This window comes from Meles meles, chromosome 11 (assembly GCF_922984935.1).
Source record: "Meles meles chromosome 11, mMelMel3.1 paternal haplotype, whole genome shotgun sequence".
Lineage (NCBI taxonomy): Eukaryota > Metazoa > Chordata > Mammalia > Carnivora > Mustelidae > Meles > Meles meles.
In genome coordinates, this window is record NC_060076.1 from 91698251 (window position 1) to 91714063 (window position 15813).

General features: G+C 40.1%; 1 protein-coding gene across 4 annotated transcripts in view; it reads right to left on the reverse strand.

The window, feature by feature from the left end:
• Positions 1 to 15813, reverse strand: part of RFX3 (regulatory factor X3) — a 284224-nt gene that overhangs the window by 34023 nt on the left and 234388 nt on the right. For all 4 annotated transcript variants that reach the window (XM_046023089.1, XM_046023092.1, XM_046023088.1 and 1 more), the window contains 4 exons: positions 13291 to 13406; positions 12701 to 12855; positions 8550 to 8647; positions 5409 to 5558 (listed from right to left, as the gene is read on the reverse strand). In XM_046023089.1, the coding sequence (XP_045879045.1) occupies positions 5409 to 5558; positions 8550 to 8647; positions 12701 to 12855; positions 13291 to 13406 (519 nt within the window). The remainder of the gene's footprint in view (positions 1 to 5408; positions 5559 to 8549; positions 8648 to 12700; positions 12856 to 13290; positions 13407 to 15813) is intronic.

Below are 15813 nucleotides of genomic sequence, written 5' to 3' on the forward strand. Positions count from 1 at the left end.
ATATACCATTATTTTCATATTCAGTTCCATACAGTTAGACATTCATGTTCATTATGATTCATGCTCATTACTATTAGTAAAATGCTGGAATTAGCTATCTTGAAGCTACATCTTTGCAAAGTCTGCATTGACTCCTTTATGATAGTTACATAAGAACAACAGTTAAACTCTTCCAATACACACTGTCAAATGACTCTGAAATTTTATATTAACAGTCCGGGAGAGTACCCAGGGAAGAATCTAGGCATCAAGGAAAGGATAGGGAAAGTTGTTTTTGTTCTCCTTCATTAATGCCTAAGCATTTTTAAAATTGTGGTAAAAAACTAATAACATAAGTTTATCATCTTAACCATTTTTAAGAGTACAGTACAGGAGTGTTAACTATATGCTCCTTATAATGCAATCAACTCTTTCATTTTCATAAATGAAATATATCCATTTATGAAATATATTCATAAATGAAATATAATTATAATTTACATGAAAATTATAATTATAATATATATTATATAAATATAAATATGTCATATTTATATATAATATTAACATATAAAATATATAACATATAAATATATTATAAATTTATTATATTTATATATAAATATATAATATAAAAATACATATAAAATACTTTATTACATATATTACATATTATAATGCAATCAACTTTCATTTTGCAAAACTGAAACTCTGTACTCATTCTAGGGAGGGCTGTTTTTTGTTTGTTTGTGTGTTGGTAACTGGGGTGGGAGTTGGGGGGAGAAACTCACTGGCTTCCTTGGAGGAATTCAATTTCCTTTTATAACATAATTTCAAACTCACTATTTACTTGGAAGGCAGTTTTAGGAAAGAGAGGGTGATTGGGACTGAACACTGACTTAAAAAAATAAAACCACAGGACATTATTCTGGCTTTTCAAATTACTTTACATTATACATCATTTTACTCCTTTGGAGACTGAAAATACACTAACAATAGAGTACACTATAAATATTCCCTTGTGAAAGGAATTTGGACTTTTCAGCTCTATAAAGGGAAAAAGCTAAGATGAACATTAAAGATGTTCTTCACTTACAAATAAATTATATCCAAAATGATAAGGAGTCGGTTGCGTCACAATCGGAATATCTTTTAAATAAGCAAACACAAGTGTACACAATGGATAAGTTATCAGGTCAACCCACCAAAGCTATTTGCCCATAATGTTGATGAAAAACTATCTATGTAAACACACAAACGATACCACTGCAATGCTATCAATTAAATAAAACAAAACCAATTATACTGCAGTAGAAAGTTGATTTTTTTTAAGATTTTATTTATTTATTTGAATGAGAGAGATCACAAGCAGGAAGAGAGAGATGGGGAAGCAGGCTCCCTGCTGAGCAGAAAGCCCGATGTGGTGCTGGATCCCAGGACGGACGCTGAGACCATGATTGGAGCCGATGGCAGAGGCTTAACCCACTGAGCCACCCAGGCGCCCCAGTTGATCTTTGTTTAATAAGATTTGTTTATTTATTTGAGAGAGAGAGCTTGAGACAGCAGGAGCGGGGGGAGGAGCAGAGGGAGGGGGAGACAAATCTCCAGCAGACCCCCTGCTGAGAGCAGACGGACTCTGGCTCAGTCTCACAAGTCAAGATCAGGACCCCAGCGGAAATAAAGAGTCAGGCTCAGGTGCTTAACAGATTGAGCCACCCAGGCGCCCGCCCCTAGATAGGGTATTTTGAATGCCTGAGCAAAAGAGGAGTTAATTAGAGAAGAACGAAGTGGTGAAAAAGATTTATGGATCTCCTGAAGGAAACCTCTTCGTACCTTCAAGCTCTTCAGAGCATTATAACATCGACAATGAAGTGTTATCTCCTTGTTAAACGTTCCAGTCCCCGTACTGCAAGACCACCACCTTCACACCCGTCCCTGTTGCTGAGGTCCCTTTTGAAGGGCCAGGGATGAGGTCCAGATGACCAGGAGAGGGTGACAAAAGTGCAAGGAGCGGCAGAAGATGGAGAATCCAGAGGACGCTACAAAAACCCGGCAAAGCTCCCAACAGAAAAGGAAAGAAGGGACTCAAAGACGGAGCACAGGATACCCTAAGAAAGAGAAAAGATCGAAATGAACACGGTGTGAGAAGGAAGGTGGCGGGGAAACAGGCCACTGTGCTCCTGGTCCTCTGAGGAAAGGAAAGGCTCTCAGAGGACAGAGGTGAGTCACCCAGGTATCAGCACTGGTAACTGTCATGGAGACCCAAGAACACTCCAGAAGAAGGGAAAAGGGAGCCTGAGTTGGTTGGGGAGGATAAGCAGAGCAGAGATAAAATCCACCATTCAAATGCAAAGATGTTCCCAGGAGGAACTCATTTGCATAAATACTTCACCGGGTTGCAGATACACAAGTATACAAAGGAACAGAAAACCTTTCTCAGATATTCCCAGGAATTATTCTTTCTGTTTTGTTCTGGAACTTAATGTCACATTTGAAACCACAGGTTGCCTTACTACTTCAACTTTTTTAAAGGGGCTTTTTATTTTTATTTATTTATTTTTAATATTTAATATTTAATAATAAATATTTCATTTATTTATTTGACAGACAGAGACCACAAGTAGGCAGAGAGAGAGGAAGCAGGTTCCCGGCTGAGCAGAGAGCCCGACATGGGGCTCAATCCCAGGACCCTGGGATCAGGACCTGAGCTGAAGGCAGAGGCTTTCACCCACTGAGTCACCCAGGCGCCCCGAAAGGTGCTTTTAAAAGTATCTCTTCTGAATGGAGATGTGAAAGAAACATCAGGATAAATTTTCAGGCAATATGAACTTCTACTAGTCTCACTAAAACCAGTTAACGTGAATTTCATTGAACTATGTTAAGCTAATGGCTTTGCAAACCTGAGACAGTTTGTTCTTATAGACATTTTGTGTTTGCCTGTGTGTATTTAAACATGTTTGTACATGGATAAACACACAGATACATAGAAAGGCAGGTTTTTTAAGACTTCACACAACCAGCAGTTTGAGCCCAATCCATGAAAGTCAGAACGAACTTAACTAATTACTATATCCCAAAGTGAATCAGGCCCAAATATTACTTTTTGATATAATGAAATGGTAAAACCAGACCAGACATGCAGATTAAAATTTCTAGGAAACAGGAGTAATTGGTGGTTTATTTTAAAGCGAAGGCATTGTTTAAGTTTTACTGAGATATAATTCTCATATCATACAATTCACTCGTTTAAAATATACCACTCAATGGCTTCTTGTAGAACATTCAGAGCTGTCTATCCATCACAATTTTAGAATGTTTTCATGTCCCCCAAAAGACCACCCCCTGCACCTGTCACCTTTTAATTCCCAGTTCCTAGAACCCAGGCAATCAAGAACCTATTTTCTATCTCTTATAGACTTATCTATGCTGCACATTCCATATGAAAGGAATCATACACTATGTGACCCTTTGCGTTTGGCTTCTTTCCCTTAGCATAGTATCTTCAAAGTTCCTTCACAATGTAGCAAGTGTGAGAACCTCATTTCTTTTTGATGCCACATAAGGCTCCACTGCGTGAATATGTTATGTACTTGTCAGTTAGCGACCATCTGGGTTGTTTCCATGGTCATGCAGCTAAGGTGAATTATGCTGCTATGAACGTCCATGTACAAGTTTTACATGGCCATGATTTTGTTTCTCTTGGTCTTGGTTGCTGAGTCAACCCCTCCAGAAACTGCTACACTGTTTTACAAAGTGGCTGCATTTGACATTCTAGTCAGTGGTGCGTGGGGTTCCATGCAGCGCCCTTCCTTTCCCCTACATCTTGGGTCTCACTTCTCACACTTTATTTTAATCAGCAATAGCTTTCTTAAGGTAGCATATTCCACCTTAAACTCCCTTCTTTCTGCGATTATGTGTCTGATTATACCCATTTTAGTGTGGATGAAGTGAAAATCCCACTGTGTTTCTGAGCGGCATTTCCCCAGTGGCTAATCCCATTCACGATCTTTTCAGGGGCTTATTGGCCATCTGTCTGTCTTCTTCGGAGAAATGGCTACACAGATCTTTGCCCTTTTCAAACCGGGTTCTCTTTTTATTGTTGGGTTGTAAGAGTTCTTTATATATTCTAGATATAAATTTGTATCAGATAGATAATTTGCAAAAATGTTCTCATTTCCATTAGTTGTCATTTCACTTGCCTGCTCATCTCTTGAAGCACAGAAATCTTTCCTTTTGATCATGTTCAGTTTAGGTATTTTTTTCTTTCTTCTGTTGCTTCTTCCTTTTTTTTTTTTAATTTTTTTTAAAGATTTTATTTATTTATTTGACAGACAGAGATCAAGGTAGGCAGAGAGGCAGGCAGAGAGAGGGAAGCAGGCTCCCTGCTGAGCAGAGAGACCTAGGCGGGGCTTGATCCCAGGTCCCTGAGATCCTGACCTGAGCTGAAAGCAGAGGCTTAACCCACTGAGCCACCCAGGCGCCCCTGTTGCTTCTGCTTTGAGCAATGTGCTATTTTTATATGGTAACAACTCGTTTCATTATTTTAGTATCTGAAATAAAATATTTGTGGGAGTTCATAATAATATTCCTAAGTTGCCTGTCTTTATAAGTGTACTTTAAAGTATAAGTAAATAGTTTGATCGCAAGGTTAAAATACCTTTATTTTTTTCATTTGGACAAACAAAAGAGCCAAATATATTGCTTCTAATTCTTTGCAAATGAACAAGTATTTACCAGATGCTCTAAAATAGTTCCCAAGTGTTCTTAGTTCTTTCAAGATGGGGCACTATTTTTTTAAAAGATTTTATTTATTTATTTGAGACAGAGAGAGAGAGAGAGAGCGAGTGAGCATGCCCAAGTAGGGAGGTGGGTCAGAGGGAGAGGGGATCCCTGCTGAGCAGGGAGCCCAATGCAGGGCTGGATCCCAGGGCCCTGAGATCACGACCTGAACCAAAGGCAGGCACGTAACCTACTGAGCCACCCAGGCACCCCAAGGTGGGGAACTATTAAAAAAAAAATCTCTTGTGTGTTACAGCACAAAGGACCTCATGTATTACTAAATATGTAACAATTATCTCAGACAGGTGTTATAAGGTGGGAAGGGGAAAGCCCAGAGCAGTTAAGCAACTTGTCCAAGATCGCACAGCTAGCAGATGGAAGAGGTTAATGTCTTGCCTACCTAACTTCCATGACTGTGACTGTCCTGACTCCAGTAATTAGCAAACCCTGCTGACAAATGTCACATCGAGTACAAGACACCTCAGCAGACTATGAGACAAACGAGCAGTAAAGTCCCGGCTGAGTCAGAGTCCCCTCTTTCAGGACACAGGATGACAGATGCTGTCTGTGCCTTGATGGAATGTAGGAAAGACCAAGAAAAAATGGGGTGTCTCTCCTTCCAAGAGATATTTTGAAAGAAAGCAGAGTACCTGGACATTGGCAAAGTCGACGCGGTTGAGGTCATTGAGCATCTGGTTGATCTGGGAAGTGTTCTGGAGCACTGCACGAGCCGCCTGGGCCAGGTGATTGAGCGATGTGTATCTTCGCAGAGTCTGGGCAAAGGCACTTACAGCGGCAACCTGGAAAGAAATCCCATCAAAACCGGGTAGCTTTCCATTCCAGGAAAAGAGACCGCCGCCATCTTCAAATCTTTATTCCCTTGCCAGGTTGTAACTGCTTCCCTCTGATACTTATTTCGAACTCATTTCGTGGGAGAGCTTACTTGTAAATTATAGCATTTAAATCTCAAAACCAAGTATTATTTTCCTTTTGAGAAGGGAGAGGTCAAGACTAAAACAAACTCCCATGTTCTTCGACATCTGAGTGCAGCATTAATTAAACCAGTCTTGCAAGAAATGACTTTGTCTAGGGAAGCAGGAAAAGTGTTGATTTTCATTTCTTTTTTATTCTCTGTAGAACCGTCGATATAAACTCAGTAATACCATTTTTTTCCCTTTTTATTTGGGAAACCGAAATGTACCAGCTCACTTTTTTAAATGGATAAAAGGTTTTTATAATCTTCAGAGCACTGGCATCCAGATTCGCTCTTACGGTTTTTATTTTAGAGAAGGTGTTTTTAGTATGAGCAAATACATAGCCAATAGACTTATCAGACATCGGCAACAAGAATTCTTTGGCACGATCTGAATTTCGGTACAAGAGCCATCCAGGATTTCCCCATTTGCTCCTCGACATCTACTTGCCATTCTTCTCCACGCTCCTCCGCCCAGGAAGGCTGCCCTGAATGGACCGCATTAAGCACTTCCCTTACATTCTGGCTTCCAGGTGGGTTTGGCCAATGATACACAGTGGGAAGAATGGAAGGAGAGGGAAAGAGTGTTCATTGTGTGACTCCCCTACAACCTCTGCTCTCTCCGAGTTTTGGCAAAGCTTGCTTTCTTGGACTAAGGCCACACAGTCCTTGAGGGAAGGAGATGATGTCCTAATGCCATAACTTTGACCTCTTTCCCCTTCAGATCTAGGGAAGCTCACGTCTCCCCACTGTTGCCAGCCCCAGGGTGATTTACCATGCCTCTGAGTTTTCTTAACTGCTCACATCTTTGGGAATAGACCCTTCTTAAATTCTTTTCAATTATTCTCCCCTTGGATCTACCATTTGCTTCCTGCTGAGACCCTCAATGAAACAAGTTACGTTGAAAGATAGCAAAGATGATGTAAAAAAAAAAAAAAAAGTCTAAGTAAATATCTAAATCTCACGATCTCATGGAAATCTGTCACAGGCAGAGTAACTCTAATGACCATTTTTAACATATCTACAGGACCGCATGTCATGTCATTAAGTGACAAGCGGTATGTAAGAAACAGCTGATTCAACAGTCTCCTCCAGGGTGTTCAAAGGTCAAAGGATGCTCTGTCTTGATAGTGAGATGTTTTGGGACTATATGGAAGTTGGACGAGGTCTTACACATTTTTCCATTTCTGCGGTTTCTATTAACAGAGGACAAACTAAGTTCCAGACGCCGTGTTCAGTGCCGCACGTATATCACCTGAACTCTCCTAACTGTCACGTGGGACGCACATCGTGACTTAAAGGGGTTAAGCAGCTGACTCAAGGTTGCACCGAAACTATGTCATGGTGGTGGGCAGGTTTGATAGCAAGGGCCCGTCATAACCAAATTAGGCTCTTTCCTCCATTGGGGCAGATTATTTTCATTGACTGAGTGCTCAGATGAAAACCGGCTATACATGAGTGACAGAAGAAAAGCCGAAGACACTGTCCCCCAAGGCAGATCATCCACATCAACTCTGGGGACCAATGAAATTGGCCAATACTGCAATTAGATTGCTACTGCACTCACTTCGGTAATACTGGGAAGGAAGGTGCTTTCAGCTGTTTGAAGTACTAAGGTGAATATGACTAAGTCAGCAAACTGGAAAGCATTCCTGGAACCATCATAATCAAACAGTACCTCCTTCCTTTGCCCACCTCAGTGTGGCACTCTAGAACTTTCTGCAATGATGGTCATGCTCTGTATGTGTGCTGCCAAATTTGGTAGCCACTGGCCACATGGAGCTGTGGTACACTTGAAACACAGGTAGCTAGTGTGGCTGGAGAACTAAAACTTTAACTTAAATTAAATTTCAAATTCAAATTTAAATAGCCACTGTGATTCCCCTCACTGCATGACAGCCTCTAGAGCAGTGATCTAAGGCGGGCATATCGATGAAATGTCCCTTTGTTTGTTTTTTCTGTATGTTTTGGAAAGCGATACTGCACATCTTAGGTCAAAGCAGAAGGAACTAGGAGTGACTTGTGTTCCCAAACAGGCCCGTCAGTTACAAGAGGGTCAACTTATCGACTGTGTCCCCACACTGAAACACAAGCTGTACGGCTGAGGACAGTGGACATAGCCATTGAGAAAAAGGCGGAAATGTACCTTTTGATACAAAGTTTGGACAGAATCAGTCTGATCTTGCCATAGGATACGTTCACAGACTAACCTAAAGTAACAAAGTGAGCAGGGCACACAGTGGGGATGACAAGTCATATCTGCAGCCATACAGCCCACATTCCTGATAAACACCGTCAATTGGGAGATAACGGCTCACTTTAAGAAATGACTCCTTGATTCACAAAAGCATTTTCCAGTGTTCAAAAAAAAATCCTGAAAATCAAAAGGATATTAAATGTACATGAACGTTTCACATTATAAATGAGTGTAGTTTGGGACTTAAAAAAAAAAAAATCTAAAACTCCCTCAAGTGGAAACTATTTGAACATTCCGGGTTCTTTTTTTTTTCATTTTTGAAATTAATGATAAATACACCGAAGTATATATCTGAAATATACACTTTGGAAAAGGGCTTACAAATACTCCACACTTAAAACACTTCTCTAGTTTCTTTGGAAGGAGTAATATCAAACACTATCTCTCGTGTACGTTCTTGATTACATGGTTATAAAGCCCAAGTAGGAAAAAAGCTTGAAAAGCTCAGTATATTCTGGTACCAACATCGTACATGACACCATTTAACAGGACAGATCTAAACTTCACAGCTCAGAACAGTTTCCTAAAAACAGAAGAAAAGGCCAACACATACGAACTTACCTTGGTTTGTATCATTCTCTGTGGGATATTGTTCATGGCATTGGAAAGCCAACCTTCAAGGCTTTTTGCAAAATTTCGAATGGCTTGGGTCAAGGCACCTAAATGTTGAAGAATAAAAGCAGAACGAAAAAGACACCAAAGGATGTTAATCTTTACTCCAGGGGAAGAGAAAAACACGCACACATGACATCTGAAATCGCACAGACCTTACACTGTTTCATTGATGAGACTTTCATTTTAAATACAATTCCTAACTTTGAAAGCATCCAAGAATTGAATTTTGGGCTTTTTTGTTCTCTTTTGTTTGGTTTTAAAGTTGTCTTGTTCCCAGATGTTTATGACACTTTGTTAGGAAATGCAAACATTCAAACATTTTTGCTGATAGCAACATATACCAGTTGTGAATATACTTGTGGAATTTTCTACCTTAGAAAAAAACAGCCTTTTCGTTAGCGGTTTAATGCTCAAGGGCTAAGTATTTTCTTTATAAGTTCTTCATCCTGATTTTTCAAGCTCTAAATCTATTTTCCTTTCTTTAGTTAAAAAGGAAACAAGGCAAAGCTTTCTCCCTTTCTCTACACATCTATCCATTCTAGAATATACTCAGTGAGTGGTTATCTCTTGCTCTGGTTGAAAAGTAAGGTAAAAATTAAAATTGCCTGACTTGAAAATTTCAGACAACTATTCACCGTTTCACTTGGTAGATAGAGATAAAAGATCAGGGTGATATAATTGCTGTCCCCAGAGACCAATATTCTAAAGATATTCCTAAAATAGTCCATTCCGTATTCTTTAACTATCTGTTAAGATCTGAAAGAGGACGGGGTCCCAGGAGAGTAGTTTTTATGGTGGTCATAAAATGACTAGAAGCACCAACAGTTACCAGGAATGACTACAACTATTCTCCAAGAAGGGACCTGCTTCCTGAGATGGGTTGTATAATATAATAAACAGAGAATTTTTCGCTTGGTCAACAAGTAATTCAGTATGTTACTTCATCTGTACCCAAGGCTCCCCAGTGTAGGGAGTGGTTTCAGACATTTAATAAATAAGTGTTTGAAACACCCACAACATGAAAGAAAGCTTTGTGGGTTCCCTCTAATGTGGTAGACATTATAATTGGGAGTCTCCTACAAGAAACCCGGAAGTTACATTTTTCTCCAAAGCTCCCAAGAATATTAATATTGATGCTGGGATTAAATTTCTTGATTTTTCTTCCTGCGCTCAAATGAATCTGACAGGCTTCTCTAATACTTTTGGTAAAGCAAGGCTAGAAATAATTTAGCTTGCTCAAGTTGCTTGTGAAAGATACCAATTTTAATGACCCAATCATAAAAACAATTGATTTTTAAAATCATTTTTTTTTTCCAACTGGCCAAATGACAGAAGAGAGGTTGAAATGACTAAATTTTGAAGAAGTATCGACTCTTAACCATGACAATCATCTACTGGAAACACTGAGTTGGAAATTTCTTGAGAACTAATCTTGTGAAATTTCCAAAGCTTCCCACTTGAGCCAAAAAAGAAAAAAAGAAAGAAAAATATTCTTCTGCTGTCTTATGTACTAGAACCATGGAGGGCGGGCATGAATGGAAATGAGAAAGAGTGAAAAAAAAATTTAACGACCCTTTTTGAAACTCGGGAAAATTTTGCTCAAAATTCAACTTGGCTATCTGTATTTTGCATGTTTTCTACTATTAATATATAATAATTATTTGATCTTCATAAAAAAACCCAAGAACTAAGAGAAGTTACTTTAAAAACAAATATTGAGTATGGGTCTTGTTTTATCTAGACAAATTTGATGCTGGGAAGATCATAAGATAAAAAGATTTTTTTTTAATCAAATGACTATAAGTTTTTACTTTCTTATACTAAGCGATAGTTGGGGTCACTTTTACGTATACTCATAATTGTACATAAGTGTTACCAGTTGAGTTCTTATACAATTCTTACACTTAACTGCTTTTCATTTTCAGATAAATGTATTTTAGAATATAGTAGCTTCAAGCTGACTTCAAATTAGTGTGATATGCAGACTTTTTTTGGCTAAAAAAAGGAATCCCATCTGGACAGTAAATGGTAGAGTGAAGTACTAGTAGCCAGGAAAATATAATTTTTAAAAATAAAATTAAGTTTGCTCTCTCTATAGGGATTCGTGTCAGATCAAATTGTGCAGATTGACTCTGACAACTTTTTCTCATGAATGGATGGTTTAAAATTTAAAACTATTCCACAGCTAACTTGTCCCAACCTGCTTGTGATTTTATATTAAAATGTACAAGATCAGAAGATAGCTATTTAAGCTGTATTTTAAGCTTTGTTTTGCGAGGTCTTCTTATAGAATCAGAATTAAATTGTTAAATGTATGTTGCAGGCTAGCACGTTAATGTCCCTTATAATGTCACAGAAACTCTAAAATTATGGTCATCTGTAAATTCCTGAAGTCGAGTTGTCTGTTAAATGTAGAGACAGACTTCCTGACAGAATAAATTGGTTTTCGAATCAGAATTTGCAAAAAAATAAAGAAAGAAAAAAGAAAGGTCAAGTGTATCGTGCACTTAAAATTATGAGACCGAGAGTCAGCTAAAACGGACACATGACTTAAGTTAGGGAACTGTTGACTGCACAAGTCCTGTGTTGTAACAGAAGCAAAAGACTTCAGAATTTTTTTAATGAAGTTGACGTTGTTGGTTCGCCTCAAACAAGAGCTCACTGATCTCCCTTGCTGTACTTCATGAGAAAAATGGTACTTGGGGCGGGGGGCAAAGATGTCACAGGCTAAGGAGCCAGCCCTATGCAACTTCTCTTGAAAATCTCTAGAGATTATCACTCAGGGCACAGGGCGCAGGAGAAAAACAAGGAAAATCGAGATTCTGGAACATACATCAGTAGAGAATACACGCATGGAAATTTTCCATGACATCATCACTTTGAATCAACTGTCAGTCAGGAAACGTGGTGCAGAGGGAGTGGAAAATACTACCAATTTATAAAAATGTGAGACACTGATGGTTGGATTTCTTTTTTTTTTTTAAACTTATTTCTAGAGCCGTGTACACGTGTTCATTGATATTATATGTAAATGAGTGGCTAAGCAGTATTTCAAGATGGTGGGAAACATACGAAAGCACTCCTATCTTCCACTGTTGTTTATCATATTGAGAAAAAAGAAAGCATAGACATACAAATGCTGGTACCTTCACCTTTTCTTCTACTAACTCCTTCCTTCATGTTTTGTGATGATTTAATATAAATCATCGGTGAACGGTGCACTTGAAGTACACGGTTGCCAATTTCACGAGCTATGAGACTGCTTTTACCTTATTAATGTCACTGAGGAGAGGAAACTCTGTCCCATTTCTTTAAAAGCTAAGGCCACTCGGTGCTCATGAAGATGTTGGCAGAAAATCCTTCCGACTGCTTCAGACACAAGCGTCCATACTAGCGTTTATATTGACACTTGCAGAAATAGCTTTGTTGGCCACAAGGTAGTTTCATCAACAACATCACAGAAAAAAAAGTCCTCTAACTTATTTATGTAACTCCTATTTGCCTCACGATGGGAATACAATGCTCGTGCAGTTGTACACAGAGACTTTTCGCTCACCATGCCGGTTAACCGTTACTGTTAATGGAAACTGCGTTTGTAGTTCTCAACATGACAGACGGGACAAAGTAAATGCTTTTATATAGGAATTCAACTTTAATGGAAACCAAGCTAAATTCATTTCACATCAAAAGCAACCATGAAAGAGGCTGGTCTACAGATTTCAAGAACTTTTGGCTCTATGAAGGAAACTGTGTCCTTGGGTAATCTTTACAAGGTTGCCTGGCCTGGGAGTGTTCTTGCAATTAGTTATTGGGTCTTTCACACCCACAGGTTGTCTTTTCTGTCGAAAAGAGAATGAACGATTGGAGAACAGATCCTTTTTTTTTTTTCTTCTTTTGCCCGGTTCCCTACAGTTTTGCTCTAGGCTGCTTTCATGCAAAACTCTTGTGTTGCATGTTTCTTTCTTTCTTTTTTTTTTTTTAAATTGGCAAATCTAAATGAGATTAGAGTCGCCCTAGATTGCAACGTCACTTTCCCATACTACTTGGGTGGAATGTATGAGAACAAAAGCATCCGTACTCGTCTGCATGTAACTTACTAGGAATAGGTCTAAGCACGTCGGGGATGAGGATCTCCACCAGAGCCTGGTACATCCCATGGTCACAGTTACACATCCATTTCAGGATAGACTCCTGTTTGCACAGAGTTATCAGCTTTGCTTTCGGAAGTCGGCTTTCTATTTCACTCAGATTGCTGGTGTGAATAAATGTAGCGAATGAACAGATGGCAAATGAGGATAAAAAAGAAAATGGACTTTAAAAATAGTTTGAGTTTAGCAAATATCACTGAGGTTAGAGCTACACCACCACTGCCCTGGCGCCCTGCGGCCGGATACACGCAACAGTCCCCCAGAGCCGCCGAGGCGCCGTCACACCCAGACGGCACGAAGGGCAGGTCCGATACGCACTCCCTGAGGATGAAATGGCTCTACCACGGTCCCCCAGGCCGATCACAATGGGAGCTACAACACACACACGGAAGCCTCGAGAGAGCGGTCTGTGGTTCATCTCAATCTATTCATCTAATGTCATCAGGTAAGGTTCACAACTGGTATACAGATCTCTCATTTATCAGCTGGGACATCTACTCAGCCATGAACATGAAGCGGAAAAGCCTGTTGGTTCTGACCTTGATTCAGTGACGGTAGTGCCGTCGGTCGGAGTCGAGGGAGAATAGCGCCAGAATGTTTGCCACAGTTTTTCTATCAGGCTAAACTGAAGATTCACAACAACATCCAATATTGCCTAAAAAAACCCAAAAACAAAACCGAATGGTCATCAGAGTTGCCTTATGACGCCACTGATGGGCTTGGTGAGGAGCGTGTGGTGTGCGGGGATGGAGATGGTGAGCGCGGCTGCGGGAGCGGCAGCGACAGGGTGAAACTGGGGGACATTTTGCCGATGGACGTCGGCAAACCAACGAGCTCAGGCAGGGAGAACAGAACCCTGGAAAGACCAACAGGCTGACGTGTATTCCTCCCAGCGTGGCCTCATATCCTTGCATTATCCTCCCTTCTTCTTGCTTGCTTACTTCCCTTCCTCTCCATTGTCTTCTCTTACTTTTCTTCCACTCCTTTCCACGCTGCTTCTTCTGCCTCCACGAGGGCGCCCTCCTCTCCTTCTGAGACCCAGAAGGACACACTCCCCAGGGGCCAGGGGAGCCCATGGCCATCCAGGAGTGCAGAAGTGAAGGGTGTGGAGCTGGCTGTGCGGGGCGGACAAGAGTCCAGGCTAAACGCACCTGTCCTGGGGCTGCTGACCATGATTCCAGAGTGTTCCTGACCATGATTCCAGAGTGTTCCCAGGCAACCAGAGGCTGGGGCAGGAACCACGGCGGGGCTGGCCTGCAGAGGACCGTGTCCGTCTGGGCAGGGCACCTCTGTGGTCAAGCCATGCCTTCGCTTCTCTTTAGAGAGCAGCTTAAGACGACTCCCTTCTCTAACCTTGGGTGCGGGGCCCTCATCTCCTCCTTCATTTTATCTCCTAGAGCCATTTCCCAGCTGCATTAAAGATATTTTTTTTATGATTCTAAAATTTGCCCCTTCATTAAATTTTGATGATCGTATTAAATTTCCCCCTGCCATCGCAATTAGTTTATAAATTTGCCTTCAGATAAAAGCAGTCAGAAAACCAAAGAATAACTTGTTTGTGCAAAGAACATGTGATTCTGTGATTATTTTGGGCATAAAAGACAGAAGTCATCAGCACTGAGAATGAGGACAGGTAAAACAGCCCCAGCAAAAGCCACAAAATTCCTAGAAGGAAGGAGACCCCTGGGGGCAACCAAGAGAGCCAGTCTAGGTATCTGAGACAAAAAGAGGAAAACTATTAACTCCCTAGTTCTAGAGTCTGTGAAACCCGTGGAGGTCTCTGGCCCTCCGCAGGATACAGAGAATAATGGATTTTCTATACAAACACACCCTGAGACCAAGTCAAACATCAAGCAAAACATGTTTGGGAGCATGTTAATTAACCCTTTTCATCCTTTGATATCAGGAACAATAAAAGATGCAAGTGTTAAGCCTTGAAATTAAAAGGCAGACAGATGGCCCTCCTCCCAGGCAAAAACGTTCTCAAGGAGGAAATTATTATTTTTTTAAGATTTATTTATTTATTTTGAGAGAGAGAGAGAGAGAGAGAGAGAGCGAGCATGAGTGTGCAAGCACAGGGGAGGACAGAGGGGGAGTGAGAGAGAAACGTTAGCAGATTCCGTGCTGACCAAAGAGCCAGACCCAGGGCTGGACTGTCAGGACCCTGAGATCGTGACCTGACCCAAAACTAAGAGTTTGGCCCCTAAACCGACTGTGCCACCCAGTCACCCCAAGGCAAATTATTACACTCTTTCCCAATTGTACCTTAGGCACATTCCAGGAGATATCTACTAATAAAGCAACAATTAATGCCATATATCATACCTACATATCTCTATCTATGAGATCGCTATAAGAAAGCTAAGCTTTTATAAAAATAAAACCAATTACTGTTGCAGGAACTTGTGTAGAAAATTCTACTTGTGCCTTCCATAAAAAAACTAGTGATACTTATAAAACAGCTTTGATAAGCAAATTGTGAGAAATCCAAAAAAAAAAAAAAAAAAAAACCCAGGCAAAATAGGTAGATTAATCTTTCTCAAAGATATAAACGGTATAGAATATGAAAAAAAATCAGGCAAGGGAAGAATTCAGTGCATCTTACATGTGGTCTCTCTCCAAATTAAATAATCTCAAATAATTCTTTTAAAAAGGACATTCACATCAGCCTCGCTTGAGACATTTTTACAAATGAATAAAACATTTTACCATTTGTCCACCTACTTTCAAATATGTTCAGACTAAAATATATAGGCAAGTGTATTTTTAAATAATCCTTATTGTACTGCCTTAGGGCAAGTGACTATTTACAGGACAGGATATGAGACTGAACACCTGCACTTCAAAAGTTTGGAAGTTTGACATGAAAAAAAAATAATTGGAATTCTTCTTTATCATACAATTGGAATTTCTTTTCCATGCCTCATGAGAGACGGCATGAATGCCGGTGATCCTGAAATAAGTGGGGATCATTCACTCTCTGGGCTGCATTTCCCACAAAGACTGATTACCATACACCACTGTATCTCTTCATACAGACTATTCCTGAATGTGGGTACGCT